This window comes from Delphinapterus leucas, chromosome 1, assembly GCF_059928025.1.
Source record: "Delphinapterus leucas isolate spDelLeu-1000000601 "Yukka" chromosome 1, BTC_Dleu_Yukka2, whole genome shotgun sequence".
In the NCBI taxonomy this organism is placed as follows: domain Eukaryota; kingdom Metazoa; phylum Chordata; class Mammalia; order Artiodactyla; family Monodontidae; genus Delphinapterus; species Delphinapterus leucas.
In genome coordinates this window covers 122703250-122726613 of record NC_143129.1, presented here as the reverse complement: position 1 = coordinate 122726613, position 23364 = coordinate 122703250, and the positions used below count along the sequence as shown (strand labels likewise).

General features: G+C 36.8%; 1 protein-coding gene across 1 annotated transcript in view; it reads left to right on the top strand.

Moving 5' to 3' along the window:
* Window positions 1–23039, top strand: part of MIGA1 (mitoguardin 1) — a 91334-nt gene extending 68295 nt beyond the window's left edge. The window contains exons 8-15 of the mRNA XM_089920719.1: window positions 7290–7408; window positions 7665–7737; window positions 8787–8873; window positions 10287–10385; window positions 13350–13484; window positions 14583–14636; window positions 17543–17659; window positions 19401–23039. Of these exons, the coding sequence (XP_089776845.1) occupies window positions 7290–7408; window positions 7665–7737; window positions 8787–8873; window positions 10287–10385; window positions 13350–13484; window positions 14583–14636; window positions 17543–17659; window positions 19401–19619 (903 nt within the window). The 3' untranslated portion in view covers window positions 19620–23039. The remainder of the gene's footprint in view (window positions 1–7289; window positions 7409–7664; window positions 7738–8786; window positions 8874–10286; window positions 10386–13349; window positions 13485–14582; window positions 14637–17542; window positions 17660–19400) is intronic.
* Window positions 23040–23364: the final 325 nt, after the last annotated feature.

Below are 23364 nucleotides of genomic sequence, written 5' to 3'. Positions count from 1 at the left end.
AACTAATATTGCAGAGAGAGTGTTTTAGCTGTAACTTTAGTTTTTCTTAGAATTACCACTCTGCACTGTGTGCATGTTTAATATATAAATTTTAGGGTGCTCTTTAAAGAGAAGAAAAAATTTTATTTCTTATAATTCAGATACCTATACTCATAGTCTAAAAGGAAGCTTGGAAAGCTTTTGCTGTACCTCTCTGACTTGATAGCACTTGTTTATAGCAATCCAGAATTATCTTACTTCCTCTGGGGTCAATTTGTCTCCTTTATTTTGGGCTTTCATTCTTGTGCCAATGGTTTTCCTTTTAAATGTGAAAGCTTAGCTGGTGACTGGACTGATTTCCTTAGGTAGATTGTGGAGGTTTAGAGCATTGTTTTCTGTTTGTTTCTTCCTTGAATAGGTGAACAGGAAGGATAACTGGCCTCAGTTGACTTCTTTGAGGTTGCTGATTGGCAGGCTTTTCTTTAGGATGAATGGTCTGTAAAGAGCCTAATAGGGCACACCTGGATGCAGAATGAAGAGGGCCTTACTCTGGGGGACCCATCACTCACCCTAGCAGACTTACTTTCCCCAGGTAGTTCAAGTAATTTTTGTTTGTTTGTTATTTGGCTGCACCACGCAGCTTGTGAGATCTTAGTTCCCTGACCAGGTATTGAAGCCAGGCCCTTGGCAATGAAAGCATGGAGTCCTAACCGCTGGATTGCCAGGGAATTTCCGTTCAAGTAATTTTTTTTTTATTAAGTTTATATTATTTATTTATTTTTGGCTGCGTTGGGTCTTCGTTGCTACGCGAGGGCTTTCTCTAGTTGCAGCGAGCGGGGGCTACTCTTCGTTGCGGTGCACAGGCTTCTCACTGCGGTGGCTTCTCTTGTTGCGGAGCACGGGCTCTAGGCATGTGGACTTCAGTAGTTGTGGCACGGGCTCAGTAGTTGTAGCTCGCGGGCACTAGAGCACAGGCTCAGAAGTTGTGGTGCACGGGCTTAGTTGCTCCGCGGCATGTGGGATCTTCCCAGACCAGAGCTCGAACCCATGTCCCCTGCGTTGGCAGGCAGGTGCTTAACCACTGCGCCACCAGGGAGGCCCCCATTCAAGTAATTTTTAAAGAGAAATGTTCTCTGGTTGCAAATTCTTTTTTTCTGGGGCAGAGAGTATAATAAGATATAGGACAACTACAGTTGTTTGGACAGACTTTCATTTAAACTACTATTTTCAATCCCTCTTCTTCAGTCCTGCCCTCATACCTGCTCACTGTGAGCCTGGTTCTCTTTGAGGCTCTGCTTAGCAAATGTCTCCTCTTTGACTGTATCCCCTCTTGAACTTATTCTGGACTATCGCTTCCTCATCTCTTTCATCTGTCCACACACTTCCATTTGCTTTCCAGTGTTTGGAAATCTGTGTGTCTTCCTTTTGCTCTTAGTATTATTTCCACTGTTATATTAGTTATCTGTTGCTGTGTAATAAATTACCCACAACTTATTGTCCTAAAACCAATAGAATTCAGGTGTGGGCTGGGGGCTGGTGCCAAGGCTGTAGGTCCTGTCCTGGGTCTCAGAAGTGTGTGCTAAAGAGTGGGACCACATGCCCCAGTTTGGGAGTTAATTGCCAGAGTCCTCAATTTCCTAGGGATTAAATCAAGTAGAGGGCATGTGTCTTTGTGTTAATCTAGATTAGAGCCTTCTAAGTCCTGGGGTTTCCACACTTGGAGTTTAATAGAGGCACAAGCATTTTAGGAGTCACCTTCTTAAAATCCAAGTCTTATGGGGTGGTTTTCTGGAGCTCTTGGGCCTTAGGGTTAGTCCTGTGAGAACTAAATCCTAGGGCTAATCCAAGGAGCCCGTCGTTTTGGTATTTAATTGTGAAGCCGCATATATTAGATAAGGAGTGACTCCTGGACTGAGCGTCCCTACCAAAGGCAGCAGGTACTATCTTTCAAAATAAAAAGAGGGTCCTGCTTGGAGAAACTGTCGAGGAGAAGCTCCCACAATACAAGAACATTGGCCTGGGCTTCAAAGCACCTGGAAGGCCATTGAGGGCACCTACATTGCCAAGAAATGTCCCTTTACTGGTAATGTCTCCATCTGAGGGCAGATCCTATCTGGTGTGGTGATCAAGATGAAGATGCAGAGGACTATTGTTGTCCGCTGAGACTACCTCCACTGCATCCAAAAATACATAAGAATATGTCCATGGACCTGTCCCCCTGCTTCGGGGCATCCAGATTGGTGACATTGTCACAGTGGGGGAGGCTGGCCCCTGATCAAGACTGCGAGTTCAAAATGCTCAAGGTCAACCAAGGTTGCCAGCACGAAGAAGTGATTCCAGAAATTCTGAGACTGGACGCCTGCCCACTCCCCCAGTTATTCCCCATACAATAATAAGAACAATAGCAAATATTTGTTATCTCATTGTTCTGAGGGTCAAGAATTTGGAAATGGTGCTAGCTTGAGGTCTTTTGTGAAGTTGTAGTCAAGTATGTTGGCTGGGGCTACAGTCATCTGAAGGTTAACTGGAGCTGGAGAATCTGCCCCAAGATCACTTACATGAATGGCATATTGGTGCTCCCTGTTGGTAGAAAACCTAAGTTTTTACGGTTTTATGGACTTTTCAATAAGACTGCCGGAGCCTGTTCACAAGGTGGTACCTGGCTTCCCCAAGAGAGAGTGAGACAGAAGCAGTGACTGTTATAATCTAGCCTCAGAAATCACACTCCATTATTTCTATATGTTATTGGTTACACAGGTCAGCCCTCTTCAACATGGGACGAGGTATGAAGTACCAGGAAGAGAGAATCATCATGAGGGCTGTTTTAGAAGGTGGTTATTGTGGGTTTATTTCCTTTTTTATTTCTTTTCTATTAGTGACATAGGAGATACAGTCAGCCCGCTTTCTTTAACTGTAAGTCCTATTTGTAATTTTACGTGATTATTTTGAAAGGAAAATGTAAATGTAAAAAATAGTCTGTATTAAAATTGAACTTAGCCTATTTTATGCCCCAGCTTATAATAGTTTTGGAACTTTGGACATTTCTTTCATGGTTGTTCAGAGGCTTTTAAAAATATTAAGGCTTTAAAAAATACTACTTCACATTCAGCAAAGTCATTGCTTGTCAAAGAAGATAAGACATCTCATGGAGGGCAAGGGGGAAGTAATTTGGGATGTTAAATAATTTAGAAATAAAGCACATTTCAAGTTTCAGCCAGCAAAGAAAAAGAACCCTTTTTCATGGTAAATTGCATGTTATGCAGAGATTAAACTGTGTTTCTGACTGCTTCTGAAGTAACAGCTCTAGTAAAATGTTAATCTTTTTCTGAAACCTTCTAAAAAGTTTTTGGGAATTTTGTCAAAAAAATTCTTCCTGTAAGATACATGCTAAAATGAGAATTTAAGCCATCATCTTAGTGATTTGCTTTTTGCTTTAAAAAATTTAACTTTTTTTTATTTTTACTTTTTTGGCTGCGTTGGGTCTTGCTGCTGTGCGCGGGCTTTCTTTAGTTGTGGGGAGCGGGGCTACTCTTCGTTGTGGTGTGCAGGCTTCTCATTGCGGTGGCTTCTCTTGTTGTGGAGCACGAGCTCTAGGCGCGTGGGCTTCAGTAGTTGCAGCACGTGGGCTCAGTGGTTGTGGCTTGCGGGCTCCAGAGCGCAGGCTCAGTAGTTGTGGCGCATGGACTTAGTTGCTCCGCAGCATGTGGGATCTTCCTGGAACAGGGATCGAACCCGTGCCTCCTGCATTGGCAGGCGGATTCTTACCCGCTGCATCACCAGGGAAGTCCTTAAGACATTATTTAAGTTAATGTTTCTGAGTTGTCATTGTCTCTTATGAAGAATTGATGATAATGTTAGCCAGTGTCAAATCTTAAATATGATGTATTTTCACAGCTGCAGGCTTATTTTAAGAGACTTAAATGATCACCTCAGCCAAACCAACAAATAAACAAGATAGACTAAAAAATCAAGACTTGATCCTGGAATCCCTCATTGTTGGATTTGTTCACTTCTTATTAGTATAAATTATTTTATGTAGAGAGTTTAATTGGAGCCCCAGTTTCCTCCTTAGAATTTTTCTCTGCTGGTCGGTGTACATAGATCCTGTTTGTTTTGACAGTGGTACAAAACTTTAAATTATTTAATATCTAAAGAATTTCCACTCTAATTTTTTAAACTGTTAGCTTTTTTTTTAACCTCAAATACACTTTGCCTTTAGCGTAATATATCTTCCTTAAAACATGCAGGAAATATTACTTAAAGCAGACAGTATATATAATGGCAGGTATTGTCATTTTGTTTACTTTTTGTTTTTTTTTGCCTCTGGACCAATAGATGTATATATACTGTCCTAAATAATGCTGATGTGTAAACTTATTCTCCTTTGGATTTTTGGATAAGGCTGATAGGAGAGTACGTATAGTTTGATATTTAAAAGTCCATATAAGCTCTGGAATGAATGCCTGGTTTTAAGTTCTTTAGTAGTGGGCCTTGGGGCAAGTTCCTGCTAATCTAAATCTCTGTTTCTTTACCTATAAAAGGTGGATAGTAATAGTACCTACTTTATGAGTGGTTGTAAAGAAATGAGATAATCAAGTTAAAGCATTTAGCCCAGCATGGGTGCATATGAAGTGCCAGAACTACAGCATGGAGAAACACTTCTGGAATAGTAGAGTAAAAACTTCCAAAGATCTCCTCCACAAAAGCAATGAAAGCACTGGCAAAAATTGTCAAAAATCAAAATATTCAGAACTCTGAAAATTAAACATTTGTAAAAATTCAAGGAGGATTTATTCAAGGAAAATAGGTGAACCTCCATGAGAACAGTAAACTTGTACATTTTTAACTTGTTCTATTTCTAGCCCTCTCTCCACAGTAGTCTTGAAAACCAACAGCTTCATAACTGTCTATGGTAACTGTGAAAATCAGGGGCTCAGCAGCCACTGGAAGAAACTTAATGGCTTTGGAGCTTCCCAAAAGTCCCATCACTAGAGAATCGTCACTATTTGGCTTGTATGGCAGCTCCTTGCAAAGCTCCATTCTCAGGACTTGTCTTTATTTGACCTGACCTTGAGCTTGCTCTGTGCAAAATTTCTATCCCTAGAGCCTTTGTTGAAAAATATCAGTGGTAATTGTTTAACACTGGAGCTGCCTCATTGCCCAATTTTTAAAAGGAAAAATTGGGCAATGAGATGTTTATAGGGAGCTTTGAAAAGCTCCAGTGTATTTCTGAGAATCTAGAAGGCCATAAGCGTGTGCAGGGCTATGCATGTGTCCAGGAGAGACCTTAGAAGTCCCTAACCTCTCACCTCTGGCCAACCTTGATGCTCTGCACAAAAGAAAAAGTTAAGGCGGACAAAAGAAAACAAACAATTAATTGGCATTTATCAAAAGTAGAAACTTTTGTGCTTTAAAGGACACCAAGAGGGGCTTCCCTGGTGGCGCAGTGGTTGAGAGTCCGCCTGCCGATGCAGGGGACACGGGTTCGTGCCCCGGTCCGGGAAGATCCCACATGCCGTGGAGCGGCTGGGCCCGTGAGCCATGGCCGCTGAGCCTGCGCGTCCGGAGCCTGTTGCTCCACAACGGGAGAGGCCACAACAGTGAGAGGCCCGCGTACAGAAGAAAAAAAAAAAAAAAAAAAGGACACCAAGAAAGTGAAAAGACAGTAGAATGGGAGAAAATATTTGAAAATCATGTATCTGATAAAGGTCTTATATCCAGAATATATAAAGAACCATTACAACCCAACAATAAATAGACAAATAACCCAATTTAAAAATGGGCCAAGGATTTGAACAGACATTTTTCCAAAGAAGATATACAAGGGCCAATAAGGAGATAAAAGATGTTCCACATCATTAGTCATTAGAGAAATTTAAACCACTTCACACCCACTAGGGTGGCTATAATAAAAAAAGATGGCCAATAACAATTGTTGGCAGAGGTGTGAAAAGATTTAAATCATCATACATTGCTAGTGGGAATGGAAAATGGTGCAGCCACTTTGCAAAACAGTTTCCTCAAAAAGTTAAACATAGAGTTACCATCTGACACTTCCATTTTTAGGTATATACTCAAGGGAATTGAAAATATAAAAGACTTGTACATAAATGTTCAAAGCAGTCTTTCTTATTCATGATTATCAAAAAGTGGGAACAACCCACAAGTCTATCAATTGAGGAAAGGATAAACAAAATGTGGTATATCCTTACAATTCAGCCATAAAAAAGAATAAAGTACTGATATATGCTGCGTTATAGATGAACCTTGGAAACATTATGCTATGTGAAAAAAGCCAAACACAAAATGCTGCGTATTACTTGATTCAATTTATGTGAAGTTTCCAGAGTGGGAAATTCCATAGACACTGAAAGATTATTGGTTTCCTGGACCTAGAGAGAAAGGGACATAGGGAGTGACTGCTGATGGGCAGAGGGTTTCTTGTTGGCATAGTAAAAATATTCTGAAATTGGAAAGTGGTGCTGATTGTACAACCCAGTGAATATACTAAAAAGCCACTGAATTGTACACTTAAATGGGTGAATTTTATGGTATGTGAATTATCTCTCAGTAAAGCTGTTATTAAAAGCAAACAAAAAACCTCTACAGCGTCCCATTTAAATGGATCACCTGGTATTGAAAAATAAAATCACTCCAGAGTTTTCCTGTTAGCTGGCAACTCTATAGTGTTTGCAGTGTTTTTTCTTTTTTGTCATCATTTTCTTTTTTTCGCATCTTTATTGGAGTATAATTGCTTTACAATGTTGTGTTAGTTTCTGCTGTACAACAAATTTGTTGTTTTTTAATGAACTATCAGAAGGCTGGAATTTCATTTGTAGAGTTTTTATGCTAGCCATAGGTACATGACTATTCTTCAGTTATACAAAGGTTAGTCGAAGCTACATATAAAAAAAAAATTCCCTAGAATTAGCCAAATTGAGATTATTACAGTGTTTTTGTAGACAACTTTACTTCATTTACAATCATGAGTTATAATACTTTTAAGCATTCTTTGCATGATAAAATTCTCTTCTTTTTTTTTCAATGCTTCATCATCAGTTTTTCTTGTTGGTAAACTGTAGCTGTATTCAAAATTAACTATAAGCTTGTTATAAAGTTTTACTCTTTTTTTACAACTGAATTTTGAAATAAAATGAATTCAGATCTTACTAGCTATAAAATCTTACTGAATTATTTTCACATTTTAATAAAATTGAGTATATTTTAATATTAGCAAGATCCTATTTTCTATTTTTTATAGTTTTTCTTCTCGTATCAGTGTAGTCTGTTTTAACCCACTGTATTCTTAGCTTGCAGAACACAAAGAAGTACAGCATATCTACAGTCTGGAGTCTCTTTGCCACTGCCCTTTTTACGAAGAGGCCATGCATTTAGTTGAAGAAGGAAAAATTTACTCAAGAGTGCTTAGGTATCATGCTTATGTTTATAAAAAATATTAAGATGCTATTGCTATGTTTGTCCGATATTTGTTAAAAATATTTATTAGAATAGGGGAAAATATGTTTTTAGGCTCAAAAAAAATTATTTTTACATGTTTTGTCAGTACTGAAAAGACATGTGTTTTTTTATTAAGGTCCCGAGGTTAAGCCTTGTTCGAGTCCACATTTGTAGTAGGCTTGATCTTAAATGCACTTTAACAGTTGTCTCCCCTGTTTATTACTTAGAACTGAAATGTTGGAGTGCCTAGGAGACAGTGATTTTCTTGCCAAACTTCACTGTATTCGACAGGCTTTTCAGGTATTTTTTTTAACAGTAAGTGACTTCACCCAGCCACTCATCCCCACCCTCATGCCATAGAGTCCAGCTGCATATAAACAGGACAGCCCTGTGCTCTTTATTATCCTTATTCCTATTGGCAGATAAAAAGTCTGCTAAGTTTATTTTTCCTGCCTGCTGTTTCCCTTCATTTGTCTTCATTTGTCATCCTCTGCTATAACTTCCTGGGTCTACCACATTTTGTCAAAATAGAATATTTTGATGCTAAAGATGTATGTGTATAAATTGCTGCTTAAAATATAGATCCTTTTTCTTACTGTCAATTAGCATGTGTTCTAGAATATTTTTATTTGAATCAGATGTGAAATCATCGATTTCCTAAAATGAAATAAGGTCATTTAACAACAAAACTATCTTTATTTTTCTGTGTTTTGGAGTTGTATAATATTTTTTTTGGATTTTCTAATATGAAATTGAACAGAATTTAAATTCATATTTATCTCCCTTTAATCTTTTTTATTATATGTTCAAGAGCTATTTTTTAAGTATTTTTCTTTTTTAAAACAATTTTATTTGTTTTATTTATTTATTTATTTTTGGCTGCGTTGGGTCTTCGTTGCCGCGCACGGGCTTTCTCTAGTTGCGGCGAGTAAGGGCTACCCTTCTTTGCGGTGCGCAGGCTTCCCACTGCAGTGGCTTCTCTTGTTGCAGAGTATGGGCTGCTTCTGTAGTTGTGGCTCGCAGGCTCTAGAGCGCAGGCTCAGTAAGCTGTGGCGCTTGGGCCTAGTTGCTCTGCGGCATGTGGCATCTTCCCGGACCAGGGCTCAAACGCGTGTCCCCTGCATTGGCAGGCAGATTCTTAACCACTGCACCACCACGGAAGCCCTCAAGAGCTATTTATATTTTAGTAACTTAGGACCTTTTCTGTGGTCTGCCTGCTGAAATAGAGTCACATGCCATGTATTGACTGTATTTGGGTTATTTATGCATAGGTATGCTATAAAGTCAAATGTCCATTCAAATTAATTATAGGTCTCTTTTTTCTTTGTTTGGGGATGGATATTTTTCAGGTAATTCTTTCAGAAACAGCCAACAGGATATTCCTTGCTGAAAGTGGGAGGAAAATTTTATCAGCGTTAATCGTAAAAGCACGAAAGGTAAACTTGTTTCGTTGGCAGGTTTTTTTATTGTTGTTATTTCAGTTGAGCTGAAGATTAAGATGCATTAAATTTTTAATAGAAGAAAATGTTTTTGTAGATAGTTACAAAGGTTCACATATTGAAAATAAATAACCCAGGGACTTCTGTGGCAGTCCAGTGGTGAAGAATCCACACTTGCACTGCAGGGGGCATGGGTTTGATCCCTGGTTGGGGAACTAAGATCCCTCATGCCGCATGGCATGGCCAAAAAAATAAATAAATAGCCCAAAGAGCATTGATTTCTACTTGGGTTCATTTATTTTCTTTGTATAAAGTTCACACTGTTTTGATCAAGTTGATAAATTATTCTCAATTTGCCATGAAACTTGTGAATGTCATGGTAAGAATTATCGTTAGATCTGCTACTACAGCCACCACTATTGTTATTTCTAATACCTCTTCTCTTACGTCCCTCAATCCTGTTCAGTAAGAAGGTTCCAGGAAGTAGTATAGATCTCAGAAATCTGGAAATACAAATTGAGCTGCCTCTTACTCATCTTCATGGGACTGACAGAGGCATAGAAGCAATGGCAAGAACTTTATGAAGACTGTGAGGAACCACTTTCCTTTATGCAGGTTGTGTCCAGATGATGAGGGAAAAAACAAAAACCAGACTTTCTCTGAGCCCTTTGAACACCTGGTTTTCAGACCCAGTCCCTTTGAACCTCAGTTCCCTCATTTGTAGAATAGAATTTTATTTATGGTACCCTATTTCAGAGAGTTCTTATGATGATTAAATAAAGGATAAATGGGAAAGCAAATTTTTTAAAAATACAACATAAATTTAGGGTGATATTAACTACTTGCAATTCCCAATGTAAATCTTTTTTTTTTTAACAAGAAACAGAATGTTTAATGATTATATGAAAAAGTTCCATAGCATTGTAGTCAAAGAAATTAAAATTAAAACAACACAGTAGCTTGTTCTGCCTATCAAATTGCTACCACTAGAAAGACAATATCCCAGTGTAAATCTTATGTTGCTTTCTTGGCCTTCCCAAGGCAGATAAACCCACTGATTTGAACTAGAGTTCCTCCAAAAGGAATAGAACTGCATCGAAAGCATCGCGTAGTATCTGCTGTAACCGAGTTTTCATCTTAAGGACTGACCTAAATGAGCACACATATTTGAGTAGTAAGCAGTTTGTGTATGACATTTTACTTACATTCTTAGTCTTGGCTTCTGCAAAATGTTGGACTAACAAAATATTAAATCAAATGAATATGGCATCCCTTGAAAGTGCGTTTTAATTCAGTTACCTAATAGAATGAAGATCTAACAAATTTACTTGAAGAGTAACTTATTTACTTTGTAGGCTTGAGCCTTGTTATCAAGTCGGGCTTAGGATTAAAGTGTGTTTTCTTCTACAGAATCCGAAGAAGTTTGAAGATGTTTTTGATGAAATGATCTATTTTTTAGAGCAGACTGATCACTGGGATAGTACTGAAATGGAACTTGCTGCTAGAGGAGTAAGTTCAAATTTTTTATAATAGTTGTCCCCCTTAGTTATTTACTCAGAATATTTACATAATTTGAGGCCACTGTTTCCTTGTCCTTGTTAAATGACAGTAAAACCAATTGTGTGACGGTGGCTATGACAGAGTCAGAAACAAGAGCAACCACAGTCTTTATACATTGAGGCAGCAGGTGAAAATACTATTTTTTTAGGAAGCCCTTCATTCCTTCTCTCCCTCTCTTCCATCCAGAAGTCAATGAGCAGGCCCAGCAGGGTGGTAATGGTAGCCTGTGCAAGGATGGTTTCAGGTAGGACAGTGGCAGCTCAGTGGGGCCAGGGAATTGGCTGCATACACAGGATCAAACAAACAATTAAATATATTAAGAATGATCAGAGCCAGATAGCTCACTGTCAGAGAAGGGAGGTATAAAGAAGCTAGGATTGGAATTGGAGCTGTCAGTGTGAATTCATAGTTTACAATATAGATAGATAGATAGGGAAATAAATAGAAAGGTTTGCATATACATAAACACACATAAGCTTCCTAGCTCTATTCACTGAGAGGGTCTGGGAGTAGAAACACCTCAAAAGAAATTATTTCTAGCACACAGATTTTAACTTCTAAGTACCACTCTCCACTAAAAGGAACTAGGACTTCTTGGAAAAATGGCTGATTTCTGCACTGGGTTAGAGAAAGCACATGATGAGCCTGGAATATTTTGTTGTTATGGAAGCTAAAAGAATGAGTTTGCAAGGGACTGAAAGGCTTTCTAGGCAGAGAAGACAGTAGGTGCAGAAACACGGAGGCACGATCTTTCCTTCTCTGGTGTTCCCTCACTCAGTGAAGGAATTGGCATCCGTTCAGTTGCGCAGGCCCGAAACCTGGGACTCATCCTTTACACGTCACTGGCCCTCGCCTACTTTATCATATTCATCTCTAAGTTTTGTCAATTTAACTCCTATATATCTTTCAGTTTCTGCAACTTTTCTCTGTTGCTGCCGGCCCCGTGGTAGTCTGAGTAACTGTTGTTTTTCCCTGGGCTACCCCAGCGTTTTGCATTCCCGAATTTCTTGCCTGCTCCTCCCCTCCTTGCGTTCACTCTTCCTCCTCTCTGTTCTGCTCTCCACATTTCTGCCAAAACGGTCTTGAACAATACAAATCTGAATATTACTCAGCCATAAAAACAAAATGAAATCTCATTTGTGACAACATGGATGGACCTAGAGGGTATTATGCTGAGTGAAATAAGTCAGGCAGAGAAAGACAAATACTGTATGATTTCACTCACATGTGGAATCTAAAAAACAAAACAAATGAACAAACTTAACTAAACAGAAATAGAGTCATAGATACAGACAGGTAATTGCCAGATGGGAGGGGGATGGAGGGAGGAGAAGAAATAGGTGAGGGAGATTTAAGAGGTACAAACTTTCAGGTATAAAATAAGTGAGTCACAGATATGAAATGTACTGTGTGGGGAATATAGTCAATAACTATGTAATATCTAGACTAGACTTATCATGTTGATGATTTTGGAATGTATGGAAACATTGAATCACTGTGTTGTATACCAGGAACTAACATAGTATAGGTCAATTATACTTCAAAAACAAACAAACAAACATAATCATAGAAAAGGAGATCAGATTTGTGGCTACCAGAGGCAGGGGGTCAGGGGAAGGGGAGTTGGATGAAGGTGGTCAAAAAGTACAAACTTCCACTTATAAGATAAATAAGTACTACAGATGTAATGTACAACACATTAGAGATAATGAACACTGCTGTATAAATATGAAAGTCATTAAGAGAGTAAATCCTGAGTTCTCATCACAAGGAAAACAGTTTTTTTTTCTAATTCTTTCGTGTTGTATCTATATGAGATGATGGTGTTCACTAAACTTACTGTGGTAATCATTTCATGATGTATGTGAGTCAAATCATTATACTGTACACCTTAAACTTTTACAGTGCTGTATGTCAATTATGTCTCACTGAACCTGGAAAAAAAAATGAAATAGATTCATGAGTTACCGAAGATTAAAAAAGAAGATCTGATCATCCATCTCCCCTCCACCACTACCCCCCAAAATACTGTGAGGATAAAATCCAAAGTCATTAACCTGGGCCATAAACTCTGCAGGAGCTGGCCCTTCCTCCTGTGTCTAGGCACTCGCCCCCGTGCTGTAGAGAGCTGCGGCACACTTTCAGTGATACTCTTTGGCTCCACATCACTGTGTTCTTTCTTACCTTCAAGTCTTTGACAAGGTATTTCATGTACTTGGCTTGCCTCACTCCTTGAAAAAAGCCCTCACTGACATCCAGTCTAGATTAGAAGCTCCATCATAAGCTTTCATAGTACCGTGTACTTTTTCCTTTACTGTGCTTATCACAGTTCTAATTGTGTATTTGTGGAATTATTTATTGCTGTCTTTTCCCCACTAACCTCTAAGCATATAGTTTGCTTACTGTAGAAGTCTCAGCACCTGGTACAGCATGTAGTACAATACAATTTGCATGAATGAATGAAAGAGCGAGAGGTTCATGATGTGGTGGGGAAGACAGGCAGATATACCAGTAACTAAATGACGGAACAGAATGAGCATTGTGGATACCATAATATTCGGTGGGCCAAAAAGTTCGTTCGGGTTTTTCCTTAACATCTTATGGAAAAACCCAAACAAACTTTCTGGCCAACCCAATAAAAGCATGAACAAAGAACTCCTAGAATAGAGTGGAGGGAGAGATTAATTTCACCTGATAGGATCTAGGAGGGAACAGCTGTCATGTGAATTATAATTTCTGGTGGTGAGTTGTTCTCATAGTTGTCTGTCTTCTTCCTCTGTTTTTGTCAGAGATATAATCTGATTCAACTAAAAATGTACTGCTGTTGTAATGTATCAGTATGAAGCCCTGGCTCAGACTTCATTTCAGCTCTATGTAGTAATAATTTCTGTTTTAACTTATAATTTAATGCAGGTGAAAAATCTAAATTTTTATGATGTTGTTTTGGATTTTATATTAATGGATTCCTTTGAAGATTTAGAAAACCCACCCACATCCATACAGAACGTAGTAAATAATCGCTGGCTAAACTCCTCCTTCAAAGAAACCGTAAGTGGTGGTTTACCTTTCTCAACCATTTAAATTTGATGAAAATTAGTCAGAATTGGGAAGATGGGGACTTCCCTGGTGGATCAACAGTTAAGACAATGCACTCCCAATGCAGGGGGCCCAGGTTCGATCCCTGGTCAGGGAACTAGATCCTGCATGCTGCAACTAAGGGTTCGCACGCCGCAACTAAAAGATCCCACGTGCTGCAACTAAGACCCAGTGCAGCCAAATAAATAAATATATATTTTTTTAAAAATAGGAAGATGAATAAGATATATATATGTGTGTCTGCCTGTAGAACGACTGTTATGCAAACTGAGCTCATCCTTTGATATTGGGATCAGATGTGTATGATATATAACATCTGAAGATGAAATTTTCCTTTTGGCTCTTCTGTCAGTCCCTGCCTTGACCTGGAGGACCCAGTATTTCTTCAGATCTCAAAAAACACTTGGGTTTCAAACTAGTTCAGGCCTAACAAAAAATTATCTGTAACTGAAATGGCTCTATGACTAAACAAATATAGCAGTTTCAGTGAAAAGACGATATATATATTTTTGGAGGAAAAAATATATATATAGTATAATACTTTTCCTTCAAAGTATGTTTTAACCATAAAAGATACATGTCTCCATTTCTGTAACTGATTTGGGACAGTGACGTTGATCGAAGTGGGGTCATGCCAGAGTAGGGTCAGATTCCTTCAGGATCCACTTGGGTGTTTTTGTCCCTGTCATTATGGTTATGTTTCTTAGTTCTTTATTTGAATAAGAATGTTGGTTCAACTCACAGCTATTTCCAGCACTACTATTCTTGAAGAAAAAAATATTACTTGAACTATAATTACCAAGTTCCTTGTCACCGGAGTCCACCCTTTTTCTTTTAGTGGCTTTGTATTTAATTTTAAAATTTATAAACATCTTTTCATTGATATTTACAAACAATAGAAGGAGCATGGACTGTTTCTTTTTAGTTAATGTTTTAAACATTTTAGATCTTTAAACTTTGAATTTCTAATTAAAGTCACTCTTTTCTAAATGGAAAGTTTATATAGTTATAAATTTAAATCTTGCTTTTTTCTCCTCTGTATATGTTTAGGCTGTGGCTTCAAGTTGTTGGTCAGTGTTGAAACAGAAAAGGCAACAGATGAAGGTAAAATTCATTATGTCTTGGAGTTCTCTGTAAAGTAATTTGAAGCTCCTGTCAAAGAAACTTGTGAGTCAGTGTTCAGCGGGGGATGGCAGCTCATAAGCACTGTCCCTCAAGCTAGATGAGTGATCTTTTGGCACTGGGTTGGCTTCTCTGTTTTTAAAGTTGCAAACAGCGCTAATAGACTTTTTTTTGTTGTTTTTTCACTTAATGATATTTTAAGATTAAAAAAATTGTTTAGGGCTTCCCTGGTGGCGCAGTGGCTGAGAGTCCGCCTGCCGATGCAGGGGACACGGGTTCGTGCCCCGGTCCGGGAAGATCCCACATGCCGCGGAGCGGCTGGTCCCGTGAGCCATGGCCGCTGAGCCTGCGCATCCGGAGCCTGTGCTCCGCAACGGGAGAGACCACAACAGTGAGAGGCCCGCGTACCGCAAAAAAAAAAAAAAAGAAAAAAAATTGTTTAGCATAGTGGATTCCACTTCATGTAATCCAGTTGAGAAATGATGATTGATTAGCTGGTTTATTCAACTGAGAGCACCTACCAAAAAACATCTCAAAGTCATATCCTGCTCGCACGCTCCGCACCTTCCAGGCTATCTCACCCACTACACACTGCTCTCACATACACTCCTGTGGTAAAGGAGGATGGACTCTGGGGTGAGGCTGCCTGAATTCAGATGCCACCTACCAGCTATGACCTCAGGCAAGTCTTGACCTCTCTATGCCTTAGTTTTCTCATCTCTAAAGAAGAGCATAGTTTCCACCTCATGGGGTTTTTTGAGGATTAATGTAGTGTCTTAGAACAGTGCTGGACACAGTGCATTATGCACCTGTAGGTTATTATTATTTTATTATCATTTGCCCACTGACCTACAGTATTTTGTCATGTCCATATTTCTAAGTCTGAGCCTTATACCTTTGAGATAGTATTGCCAAGTGCAGTGTTTCTGGAGCATAGTTCTCACAGCATCTGCAGAAGGTGCTTGTTAAAAATAATTCTGGAAACCATATATTTGCATAATTCTTGTTTCAAAGATGTTGTACACGGTTGTATTGTACAACATGGGGAATATAGCCAATATTTTGTAATAACTGTAAATGGAATGTAACCTTTAAAAATTGTATAAAAAATGATTCTAAAGACCCTGTGTTTTTAGCAAGCTCCCCAAATGATTAGAAACTCTAACGTCTGAGAACCACTGGTTTAGGTCTGGGGAACAGACTTGTAGACTTAGGTTTGATTTTCGCACTAGCTATTATGATCATAGGCAAGTTACTGTCAGCTGACCTTCAGTTTTCCTGTTTGCAAAATGAAGTTAATACCTGCCTCATAGAGCTGCTGTAAAGATGAACTGAGATAAAACATAAAATTAAGAGTAAATATAAAAGAGTTTAATAAGTAGTAGTTTCCATAATAATAATGATAGTAATATTATTATCATTATACCTAACCTTATTTCTTACTTCTTAGTATAAATCTCATGCCTTGGACTAATATTCTTCCTGTATCCACAGATAGCTATATATCTTACGTCTTGGGGAACTATTTCCTATCCTGGAATGTCATACTCTATCCTGTCTACTTAAATAAATTTTACCTACTGTTTCAGTTCACGTTATTCCTTGGTGAAGCATGACTCTTCTACTTCAGCCTATGCTAACTTCATACCTGTCTGAATTCCTATTATAGTTAATATATATAGTTAATATAAGTATGGGATTTAGAATTTTAATATATGCAGAACCTCTTAGACTACAGTCCATGTATCCGTGATAACTTTTTGGCCTTTACTAACTAGCTGTATGTGAGTTAGGGTAGGTTTTTTTTTTTTTTTTTTTTGCGGTACGCGGGCCTCTCACTGTTGTGGCCTCTCCCGTTACGGAGCACAGGCTCCGGACGCGCAGGCTCAGCGGCCATGGCTGACGGGCCCAGCTGCTCCACGGCATTTGGGATCCTCCCAGACCGGGGCACAAACCTATGTCCCCTGCATCGGCAGGCGGACTCTCAACCACTGCGCCACCAGGGAAGCCCAGGATAGGTTTTGTAACCCCTCTGAAGTCTCACTTTTTACATGTTAAAATATATTAACATGACCTAATTTTTCAGGAACGTTTTATTAAATTAAGTAGAACCTAGCATATTATCTGGTATATAGTGGGTACTCATTAAATAGTAACTGCTGTTATAATATATTTTTAATTTGAGGTTTAAAAGATGTCTTGGAGCCTGTAAAATAGAAGATAACTCCTCCAAGAGACAGGATCTTAAGGCATACTTATCCCCAGTAGATGCTATGACAAAATCTCACAGGATGTTATTTAACAAAGGAAATTTAGAAAGTTATTAATAAACTTAGAGAGTTTCCTAAATCACAACTGTATGTATTACTATTTCACAAGAAGGTGCATTGCCTAATTAAATGCTTCAATAATATCTGGTTCCTTAACTAAAAGTTAGAATTCTAGTAAGCATATTTTTGTGCTTAATCAATTAAAAATTCATTTTAGTCTTTTTCAGATAATCTAATTAAGTGATTGAGTAGAATTTCTTAAATTCTACTGAACTAGCTAAAACCATGTTGGTCTCATTCATCCTAAAAATTATAGTGCTAAGGAACATTGTAGCATTCTTGTTATTGCTTGGTTACAGCACTGTGATTGCTTTTTTATGAGGTAAAAATGCCTTTAAGAAATAATGTTTTCAGCAAAGTGAGACTGTTGGCTAGGATATGAAATCTACTTAAAGCATTCTGTGACTCTAACAGTTACTTGTTAAGTGTATTAACTGTCTTATTAGGCTAGCTTATCATTGACCCTTGTTCTGTCCTCAAAAAGAGCTGGTCATATGATGGATAGCAAGCAAATGCAAGAAGGTAAAAATAACTTGATTCTCCTTTACTTCGTAACAGATCCCAGATGGATTTTTTGCCCATTTTTATGCCATTTGTGAGCACATCAGCCCTGTCCTAGCCTGGGGTTTTTTGGGTCCTAGAAATTCTCTCTATGACTTATGTTGCTTCTTTAAGGTATGTTCAGTCATTGAATCATTTCTTTTTTCTAAACTGAAAAACGGGTAAAGTTTTATTCTGTTTGGTTTTGGTTTTGTAGAAGAATATTATTTAAATGTAAGATTATAAAAGTCACCCATGCCAGTGAAACAGTATTGTATAGATTTGGTGTTTTATCCTGGAGAAGATTCAGCAAGTCCATTCACCTTATCAGTTCCTTCTGTAATGTGTACATGTTCTCATGTGTGTTACAATGTTAAACAAATTGCTATAGACGGTTCTGCATGCCTGGACACTTCTGAAATTTGTAAAGCAAATAATATCTGTCTTTATTGCACATGTGGCAATTTAGAAATAAGTTCTAGTTAAAGGTAACATGAATGATAAAATCCCAGCTGTGAGAAATAAGGTGGGAGTTTAAAATTGTATTCCAAAGTCAGCAGTTTAAATTTACCAAAACACAAGTTGCAGCTTGTTGCAGAAATTTCTGCCTGGCACAGTGCCAAGAAAAGTCTCACTATTTAATAGTCCTGAATTTAGGCTGAGTTTCAAGGAGCAAATAAAAGTAAACATAATCAAGTATGAATTTGAAAGTTTTTGATGTTTGAAACTTTGGATGTTACTCTATACCCTTCACTTAAAAAATTAAATTATTTTGTTTATGTGCCGTTAATGTAACATTTATGTAAATGGTTTAGGACATTTTTTTTTTTTCCTGTCATTGAAAACTCAATTTTTGATTAATTTACTTGACCTCTCAAGTGTAAGGTATGTGTTTAGAGGGAAAAGTTTGGACTGGGAATTAAGTATGCCATTAATGAGCACTCTGGTTGTGGGCAAATCATGCTTTGTCCTCCTCCTCTTCATAAAATGAGGGGACCATACAGGTTGATTGCCAGCGACCCTTCCAGATATAAAATCCAATGAAATCTATGAACTGTGCCTTCTTAGTACTTCTTAACAGTTGATTTCCGTAGGATAGAAGTTAAATATTCCTGTTTTTTTGTTCTTTGGAATTACCTTGTTTTCCATCTTGGCATAAGAACCCGAGACTGACTTAGTAGTATACAAGTTGCTTAAAATGGGTTTCAGCATAAGTATTAAGTTACTGAAGTGAAATCTTCTTCACGATCTTCCACTGATTTGAGACCTGAAATTATTTTTATTTTTCACATGTCAAGTCATTTTTGGTACATTTGAAATTTTATAAGTTATAATTATTGGAAATAGTTTACTTTCCTGTCTTAAAGTAGTACCAGTGCCCATAGGTAACAATGAAAACTTCAATTATTGGGAAAGGACTAATAGTAGCCCCTTAGGTTTATACAGTGCTTTAGTATTTACCAGCATTTCCCAGAGATTTTTTTTTTAACATCTTTATTGGAGTATAATTGCTTTACAATGGTATGTTAGTTTCTGCTGTATAACAAAGTGCATCAGCTATACATAAACATATGTCCCCGTATCTCTTCCCTCTTGCATCTCCCTCCCACCCTCCCGAGATTTTTTTTTTTTAATCATTACATCAGCCCTGAGTAGTAAAAATGACAGGTAGTAATTATCCCTTATTTTACAGAAAAAGAAAATGAGACTCCCCAAAAAGGTTTAATCACTTGTTCAAGGTTCCTTTTCTATTGAGATTTGAAATTAGTAGTGGAACTGACCCCTAATTCATTGTTTGTTACAATATTAGTAACTATTTAGTTTTAATATAATTTTGGTCTAATAAGTGCCAATTTGTTTTGTGTTCATTTTCCAGAATCAAGTTCTTTTCTTTCTCAAAGACATTTTTGATTTTGAGAAGGTGCGCTACTCCAGTATAGAGACTTTGGCTGAAGACCTCATGCAGTTGCTTATTCGCCGCACTGAACTTTTAATGGCCTATCTTGGAGCCGATGCACTGAGGCATACAAGTAGCTGTATAAGTAGTCATAGTCATGTTATGCCCAGTGGCCTATTAGAAGCCAAAGTACAATAAGTACCATAAAAATCAGACAATTTCAGTGTGCTATGAAATATTTTAAGGTAACTATTGATTTTGTAACATATATTATACAGAATTGGTGGATATGGACTCAGGGAGGGAAAAAAAACCTAGTAAAGAATGAGTGATTGTACTGTACTTACACAGAAGTTCTGTCATTGAGTCCCCATGTAGTGTATCCAAAGTGCTTTTTTTTTTAATCTTTAGGTAATAATCTTTGTGAAATGTATATTTTACAGAAATACTGCTTGAATTGAAACCAGTACTTGGGAGTTAATTGACTTGTTGTCTTGAAGCTGTCTGAAATGTCCAGTTTCATTCTCAAAAGCTTTGTTTTTATGCTTTGCACCTGGAATATATATACTTTAGCCAAGACTTTTATGGCCCACACATGCAAGAATATATTACTCCTAGTGTCAACAAAGTTAACTTTGCCTGAAAATGTATTTTTAATTGTAAAGTTACTTGTTGTTTAATCAAATTTAGGCAGTAGTGGTGTTTAATACGTACTGCTTATGTTATTGCTTGTGCATTTGCTTAAGTATTTGAATCAAAGAAATTGTAATGGCCGAGTATCGTTACAGAACATTTAAACGAATTGCCACCGAGAAGTTTACAAGTTTATATTAGATTTACTGAAGTTTCCAAAATACATTACAGTTGGTCCTATGTTACAATAGAGAGACTGAAGAAATTTCTTTTGTCTTGGTATAGATTAGAACATTTCCCTTGAATGAATATTGATTAAAAATATAACACTTATTAACTATGACAGGCAATTAAAATTTTTCCATGTAGTTTTGAGACCATCTCCCAACATCCTAGGGTATTAATCTTGATACAGTAAAATCATTTCTTCTTTCTCCTTATGCAAAACTGGCTTTTAGTTGTTTCTACAGAGAACTTAGCACACTGAGAATTTGTCATATTATAACCATATTTTTAAGTTATTCATTGATACTTTGAATCTTAGGGAGGTCTTGAAGGTTTTTCCCCCGAATATAGAACAAAATATTTTTTAATGGTATGGAAGTATGTTTCCTGTCCTTTATGATAGATGTATGAACAAGTGGGTTGTTCATATGAATAAGGTTCTTCAGAGTATATTAGATACTTTCAGAGTTGTATTAATTTTGTGTGTAAATCATATGCCACTTATTTAGAGTGGCTGTCTGAGTAAAACAATAGATTGGATTTGTTGATTTTGTTCCTAAAGTGGGCTTTATTCATTTTAGGAGTGAGTTATCCAGAAGGATCTAAAATATATTTTTTTAAATGCATTTTTAAAGTGCCTAGTTTCTGATGAATGAATAGAAAATGAAAAGTGGGGAAAGAAGCATAATCTTTTAAGGTTTTAAGTTTATATATGTGCCAAATTTATGTAATATTAGTTACAAAATAGGACATTCAGAACTTTTATGCTGTTTGCATGTACTGTGTTCCATAATGTGTAGGTTACAACATTAAACAATATGAAATATTGCTCTAATATTTTTTGAGTATATAGTTCCTTGACTTTTCTTACACATATTACATATATTCTTAATTTAACACTTGGCTGTTCATAATTCTTATTGTTGATGGAGGAATATCTTTAGAGGTATCAAAGCTAAAAATTGCATTATGTAATATTTTACTTTTTAATTTGTATCCTGTATTTTGGTTTCTTGTTGAGGTACCACCAGCCTTGAATGATTCACACACGTACACACGTGTGCACACACCTATTCCCATCATTGTATAAGCAAGATAGTTATTGCTTATGTTAATTTTCCTGTTTGGGGGGCTGAATGTTTTAAGCTGTGGTTTTATAAACAAAGCTATAAGTAAACTTAATTACTTTTTTATTTGAGGAGGATATTGTTTGAAATCTGTTTTGAAGAATTGCACTATTTAATAATGCTGCTAGTACATGAATCAACTCTGGGGAATTTATTTCATCAGGTAAGATGAATGGCTTTCCAGAAGGTGTTTTTTCTTTTACACTTCACCTTAAAAAAAAAAAGAAATTGCCCATATTTAAGAGCATATCAACCTCAAATTCAGTGCTTGAGGTTGGTTAGTTTCTGGTCATTTCAGAAGCTACTACCTTAGTAAGAGGCTTTCTATGTGGCCTTTGACTTAAGAGACAAGAATGACCAAATAGACTTTCAAGGTAATAGGTATAGAAAAAACCCTCTCTATTATAAGGGAAGAAACTTGACCTTTCTAAAGAAACAGCTCTTAAAAATATTTCTGACCACTGAAGAGTACTTGAGGCATATGTTCCAATTTCAGTTTGCCTTGAAATTGGGTTAAAAGCAGTTTTAAAAAATAAAAAGTAAGTAAATTAGTCCAGAGCCTTTTAGGATAAAACCCTATTTAACACTTCTTCATGGTAGTATTATCAGAATATTGCCTTTGCCACCGTGAGTTCTACCGTCTACTTCCCTATGTGAATTATAAGAGGACCTTGAATTAATCATGAGAAAATGGATTTTTTTTCCTCCTGTTTTCTGGAAGAAAAAAGATAAGTGTTCAGGTGATTTATATTTGATGATTTTTTTTTCTATTTTGGTTTCCCTACATCTTTGTTCAACTAAAAGGCTAGTTATTTATTCTTGCAGGATTGTGATATGTTTATTAAATGTCAAAATGAGATTCTTTTTAAAAAGAAGGCAAGTTTTTCATAGTGTTATAGTCAGCTCCAAAGAACTTTTTCCTTCTCATAAAAAATTTTTTTATTTGTATATATTTATTGTGATTCTATTAATTTGTTGAATTAACTGACTTCATAAAAAATATTTACAAACTTTTTCTTGCCTTAAGATGTAATATTTTCCACTTAAATGATTATCTAGGGAGTGATTATTTGCATTACAAAAGAATTCTTTAGTTTATCATTCCCTTAAACCTGTGAGATAGGAATGCCAAAGTAACATTTAACATACTTCTCTGTGACCTTTCCTAATTAGAAAGTTTAAATTATGTTCATAACATAATTTGCTTTTATTTTAACATGAACACATATTAGGAAATTATTTGGAATATATATTTCAAAGTGGTTGTAAGAATTAGGCTGAATTAAAAAATATATATTTTTTTGCTTGGATTAATCAAATTTAGAAATACCTCTGTATGTGAGACTTAAGAATTTGTATAGTCTGTGATTAATGGAAATAAGGGCATCCTTTCTTTGTTCCTAATGATTATATTATGTTATTGTTTTGCTTAGTTTGAGAACAACCGTGTATTAGCTTTACTTGGCTGATATCAGTAAATGTGTCTATTTCCTATATGTAAGGACTGCACTTATTAATTTATGTAAAAGTGAAACACTACAGTAGCAGAAAAAAATAGCACTGGCTCTTTAGCCAAAATAAGCACTGTAACGTGGCTGTATTTCTACTTCTGCCAAATAAAAAAGTGATGGTACATCTTGCTGATGTATTGAATATTTTATACAATGCTTATATATATTTGCAAGGTCACACTTGTCTCAGCAAACCCTGCCTACCTTATGGGAGCTTTCAGTCTCCATAAGACCACATATACAGGCATGGAGAATACAGAACGCTGCAGAAATACTGAAATCAAGTGTAAAAGTATGTTTTCTTTATGTACTAACTGGGAGAGAAAACAGTTTTGTGATCAATAAAGGCAAAGTACTTGTGGTTTTTTATTAATAATTTAAAGTGTTTTGGTTAAAATTGCCATCAAACACAATATAAATTTATCTTATTGATGTACGTGCATCCTT